The 6,082-nt window shown below is 39.9% G+C and overlaps 1 protein-coding gene across 1 annotated transcript; it reads left to right on the forward strand.

Moving 5' to 3' along the window:
• Window positions 1–1,141: 1,141 nt before the first annotated feature.
• tmem174 (transmembrane protein 174) lies at window positions 1,142–5,820 on the forward strand. Its single transcript, XM_078162356.1, has 2 exons — window positions 1,142–1,934; window positions 4,560–5,820. Exons 1-2 carry the CDS (start codon window positions 1,261–1,263, stop codon window positions 4,672–4,674), a joined length of 789 nt encoding a protein of 262 aa, XP_078018482.1. The 5' UTR covers window positions 1,142–1,260; the 3' UTR covers window positions 4,675–5,820.
• The last annotated feature ends 262 nt before the right edge of the window (window positions 5,821–6,082 follow it).

The following is a 6,082-nucleotide window of genomic DNA, read 5'->3' on the forward strand; positions in this document are numbered from 1 at the left end:
TAGGTTTGTTCAGCCACTGGCATTGTGTGTTTGATAGTCTGAAGACCTTTTGTTTTGCTTTGCCATAAGCGGCACATGATCCTGCTTTCAGATTGGCATACTTGTTACACGCAATACAGGGCGGATGTACTTTTATGTAGGCAAATGCAAGCTGTCCGCTGGGAGAAGAGCAGACTGCTATGAAATTCGACTGAAAAACATGTTTGCATGTCACCGTGTTTGCATTCAGAATTAAAAATTCATGAACATAGGTGTTTTTTTTTTTTTTACTGTAGCACACACACATACATGTCTAGCTGTTTGCAGCCTATGGAAGAGACCCACTGAGTACTGCTAAATGAGACTATAGTGGGGGAATAGATTAATTAGCAAGTTTAATATAATTAAGCTTTGTCACACAGCCATTAAAGGAGAATCAAACTAATAGAGAGTAAAGCCTGCCATACATTAAGTGAACAGGCAGCTTTAGCAGACACCCTCTGTGAAGTGTGGAGGCTCTTTCAGCTTGACGCCTGCGTGTTACGTGTGGGTTTCACTTTTTGTGCAGCTCATTTAGCCTCTGACTGTAACATGTATAGCGTGATGTGTTTTTAAGCCCCTCCACTTAACATGCTAGACTGATTGTTCGACTATTGCAGCACGAGCTGTCGCTGATAAGTTATGCATAACAGCGCAGATGGGAGACGTGTCTGTGTGAAATGACATGTGACAAGGTGGATTTCAGATCACGTTCTATGCGTGCAGGAATCTCCCTTTCTTCTTATTTTTCTGCCTCTCAGACGGACTTTAAACACACCAAATCTTCTCTCATGGTCTTAATACCTCACGATATGCTCTCTGGGGGCCGCTGACATGTCTCATACCTGACTAAAATATGAACCATATAGGGATTATTGTAAATATAGTTCAGTCATGTGTCTGAATGCTTTTATTTTATTGTGTAACAGTATGTTTATGACATTAAAATTGTTCCATAAATTCTCCAAACAGACCTTTCTGCCATTATCTGCCCTAATTCACTAAGCCATTATTCAATAGTAATCTTGTTGTCCACATGAGTTCATTCACACACCCTGAAAAAGAGAAGCTGCCATTTGAAAATGGTGACTGATACTGGTACACCATGTTCTTACGACAAACAGAATTCAAGAGCAGTTTAATTTATAACTTGCCCTCTTGGCTAGTAAGTGTCTTTGGAGTTACTTAGTGTTTATTCAGTTTGGCTGTTTGAAGCAGCGTGCTTCAGAACCCAGGGGACTCATGGACCAAGGTTTCTGGACTAACATGGTTGTGCAAAGGCCTGTAATGGAGACCAACAGAGCTAGAAATCCAACAGCAGCCCTCGGTGGGCCACCTGATGACCCGGCTCGGGTGATCACACCTGCTCTTCTCCCTCATCAGTCACACAGTTTGTTGGATGGTGAGAAGACTGCAGCCGTCCTGCTGTTCTCAGGGGTGTTCCTAGCCCTTGTGGGTGTCACTTTCACCGCCATGGGCTGGTATCAGTATACATCCAATCCTAACTTTGAGTGGACCCAATTGCTGGGCCCCATCTTGATCTCCGTCGGAGGCACTTTTGCTCTTACCAGCGTCTGCAAGTTTGGGATCATCTCATGCTGGCCCTGCACACAGTGGGATGAAGAAGTGCTTGTAATGCCTGTGATGGAGCAAAACTCAGCAGGACATTCTTGTATGATAAGTGGCAGAAATCAACCAATCATGTTACACAATGCAGCGACAATGCTATGCATTCCACCTCAGTATAGCTTTACAGCCCAGGAAGTACACCAGGCCGTTGGGTTACAGCCTGGCAGGTCTGTGAATGGCGTCCTTGCAGCCTGTTCTCCACATGACGCTGTACGCTGCGTGGATAATGCAGCGTTCACAGCAGAAGAAGGCGGCTCAGCTCACAACACAGAAACAGATCGCAGATGAGGCAGGTAGGGAACGGTGCTTACGTGACAGATGTGTCTCCACCTTTTAAAGGAAACTGTTTTATTCCTGCTGAGGTCCTGCATTAATTAAACATGCTGTGATGATGAACATGTGGTTTTACAGGACAGGTGCATGCACCTAAAAAACAAAACAAAACACAGGTCATCAACATGCAAAGGATCCCAGTGAGGAGTTTCGCTTTTTACCCAAAATTGACACCAGAGCACATAAAACTGGCAGAGGAGGAAACTCAGTCTTAAAGGGATAGTTTGGATTTTCTGAAGTGGGGTTGTATGAAGTACTTATCCATAGTTAATGTATTACATACAGTAGATGAAGGTCGGAATGCTCCCAGTTTGGAGAAGCAGACAGAAATACCACTACAGAGGCTAAGCAATGTACTGCTGTAGATGGGGGTCAGCAGCAAAATGTATTTTAGCTACTTAATAGAAGGCCTACCAAAAAAAAATTCATTGTAAGTGGATGCTATACCGATAATATTTTCACTGCTTAATTTTTCCGTTTGAGAGCCCTTTTTTTGGCACTACATTTTCTCAACTGTAGAACTTATGTATTCCTACGCATCTCTCTCTTTTAGCTGCTCAGTCTCCCTCTGTAAACTTTCTTTATTTGTAGCCTATACTCTGGTACATAAAGGTATCCTCTTCTCTCCACAGGGAATGGCATTTTGTCTCCACTGTCATAATCACTTTAAAAAAAAAAAAAATAAAAAAAAAAGCACAAACATGCAACAGACGCCACCACCTCTAGAATTAGTGGTGGATTTGACTCTTTCTTTTGTTGTTGTTTTGTGTCTCTTTGTAGTTGTAAGTTTCTCTTTGAGGTTTTCTTTAGTGTAATATTGTGTCTTTTTTAGTCATTTTGTGTTTTTTTTTTTTGTAGTAATTTTGTAATGTTGTAATCTCTGTGAGGTAATCTTGAGTCTGTTATTTGGTTTGGGTCTCTCTGTGCCTGTGGTTGTTTTGCCAAGTCTTGTAGTTATTTTTGTCTCTTTGCAATTCCTTTGCATCTCTCAACGGTCTTTTTGTGTCTCTCTGTGGCCATTTTGAATCTCCTCCTGGTCAGAAGATGTTATTTTAACTGACATTTTGCAGGTGCAGTTTAGGGGGTCCCCTTGGGCCTGTGCCCGCTAGGCCCATTCAGTTAATCCACCCATTCCAGCTCAGTTGTGCTATTGCATAGGAATATGAAAGATTTACAGTTAAGAATATGTAGTGCCAAAGGACTGTGCTGTCTGACAGCAAGGTAAAGCAGTGAAAATTTTCTCAGTATAGTGTACACATAAGCTGATATTGTTTTTTTTTTAGGTGGGATTTTGTTGAGATATCTAAAATACATTTTGGTGCTGACCTCCATCCACAGCAGTACATTGCTTAGCTTCTGTCTGCTTCTTCAAACTGGGGACGTGCTGACTGACATCTACTGTTATACACAGACTATGTATCAGTACCTCATACAGCCCTACTACAAAAAATCTGAACTGTCCCTTTAAGTCAGATGTGAGTGTGTTAAACATTCACAGCTTCTCATTAAAACAGAGTGTGCCAGAGTTCATTTCTTATTAACCACAGGATCACTTTCCACTTGGCCCAAAGTGTTTTTGGCCGTCAGTACTCTCTCCGCCAATTATGGTGGAATGAATCTCTTTATAACAGTCAACACACTGATATTGATTCACATAAATGACTATGGTTTACAATGTGTCACATAAGTTCTGGTCACTCTGAAAAAGTAACAAAATAAAACCGTTTAGTTAAGAGGGGAAAATGTTGAGAAGAGATAATCAGTGCAACACTATTAGGCTTTTCATGCAATAAAATAAGCCTTGTGTCAATGAAATGAGGACAATTAAAACCCAAATAGTTTCTCACTGAATCATTCTTAGCTGTGTTGATATTCACTTCAGTCTTTCTGGCTCAGCTGTATCATCAAAATGTGGCCTGCACTGCACAGAATTAACACTATAGCGTCATATCAAACACATTTTACAGTGTTTATGTGCTTTGTAAAGGAAAAGCTAATTGTGGCATGATTTTCTGGTTCATCATATTTTCCCACCTGTTCCTAAACCAAGTGCTGAGGGAAACATAACATTGTGTATTGTCATAAAACAAAGTTTCTTTCCACTAATTGCAGGATCTCATGTATTTGAAATCCAATCAAATATCCTTGGACAGACGCTCCGCTGAACGCAAAGCTGCATTCCATTACTGGAAAGTTACAAGTTTTCACTTTCTTTTATTGTTTTTAGACGATTACTCCCAGCAGGTTTCCAGGAAAGTAATTCACTTTAATAAAAGCAGACAGCAGGAATAATACAGTTAACCTAGGATAACTATAAACTACTGCCCTGATCATATTGAACACATGCTCTGCTCACCAGCTCTCACTTATGTTGTCACAACTTCTGACCTGTTTCAGTGTGTTTCCACTGGTTAATGCCAAATAGAGGAATGATCAAGGGAGAAATTGCTCAACCTCAGTGTTTTCTTTTAAAGGGCAATCGGCTTCCTAACTTTAAGCATAACCAATGGGGCCTGTAAACATTTGGATATTAGCCAGCTCTTGTCTTAAATCCTGCCTGCTTGTTTGATTCCTTGTAGGACCGAGAGGACAGAGGATGAAAGAGGATGTGTTGACGAGAACGGCGCTGCCTGTTCACCTCCACCTGCATACGAGGACATCTACCCTTCCTTCAGCAAACATGATCTGACATAAGCACCTCCTGAATCTTGTTAGGAATTTCATGTCTTTCTCAGCTTCCTCTTTCTTTTTAATACGTCAAAGTGATTTGATAAAATGTCCTGCAGAACAAAACGTCCCCTGTATTTCACTCCACAGCAACACAAGAGGAACTTAGCCTGGGTCTCACTTTCCTCTCACAGCTGTTATCATGTACATTTACCATCATAATTATGTATGAAGTCATAAAATCCACTAAGATGCGGCTCCCTGGAAGAAAAACCTCATTAAAATGGAGATTTATGGACAGACTCAGCTCTATCAGAGGGGCTCTAAGGTTCTGGAAACTTAGAGATACTAAATTTATATTCAGCATAATAAAACACGTATTTATCCAGAGCTTGTTGTCTCTCAATAGCTGCAGAAACCACTGTACATGCCAGTTAAATGTTGGCAGAGGGAATGTGGACAGCCACTATCGCCTGAAACAAACATGGGAACAATTTGCTAGAGAAAACTTTCAAAATATTATATATAGTCTATATTTTTTTTCAATGCCACAAGAAAATTAGCTTCAAAATAGGAAGACATGATGATGTGCATTCACCATTTAGTTGTAACTGTTCACATACTGGCAGCTTTTCTCATACTGGTGTGTGGTGTTTAAAGACAAAACAAAAGTCAAAGGATGATCACCTCAACGTGAGCAAATCTGCAAATGACTAGAGTTTATAATCAAAATGAATATGCTGTACTACTCCTACTGCTACCTGAAGCAGTAGTAATAGCTATTGATAATAATCATAATGATAATAATGGTAATAATAATAATAATAATAATAATAATAGTAACATGCTAATTATGAGAGCCGCAGTCCACTTAGATGAAGCTGTAGTGTTGTGTTTATTTCCTTTTCCTGCAGGATCACTCAGATAAATGAACCAGCTTACTGAGGCGTTTAGTGTAGGTTATGTTTGCAGGATAAACACAAGTGTCACTGCACCACACGGGGGCAGAAACACTGAGGAAATCAATACACCTTCACCCACCGGGTCAGGTCAGGTGGTTTTACCGGGATTAGAAGCTGGAGTATAATGCATATCTTAAAAAGACGATGATTATCATAATAAATGCAAAAAAATGTAATTGGCATTAAATAAAACAATATTTGCTCATTTAAATCACGACTTAAAACCTTTCTGTTCACGTTGCAGTTTTTTTTTTACATTATGGGACTGTTCATTCATATCTTGCACCCCAACTAACTCTTATTCATCTGCTTCATTCACTTTTTGCTTGAAAAAAATAAAATAAATTCTATTTATTAAGGCCTTAAATGTTTGTTTTTTCGTATCTCACTGTACAGCACCTGTCTTCTTTTTCATGTCGAAAGGTGCTGTAGACTATTAATAAACTCGCCTCGCCTAAAATAATCATTGTTAA

The sequence above is a fragment of the Epinephelus lanceolatus genome, chromosome 19 (genome assembly GCF_041903045.1).
Source record: "Epinephelus lanceolatus isolate andai-2023 chromosome 19, ASM4190304v1, whole genome shotgun sequence".
NCBI classification, from domain to species: domain Eukaryota; kingdom Metazoa; phylum Chordata; class Actinopteri; order Perciformes; family Serranidae; genus Epinephelus; species Epinephelus lanceolatus.

Excerpts from the sequence above, each read along its gene's own strand:
- tmem174 (XM_078162356.1), top strand. The coding sequence starts at position 1,261 with ATGGACCAAGGTTTCTGGACTAACATGGTTGTGCAAAGGCCTGTAATG. Across the intron at positions 1,935-4,559 it reads ACAGAAACAGATCGCAGATG|GACCGAGAGGACAGAGGATG; the intron begins AGGCAGGTAGGG and ends GATTCCTTGTAG.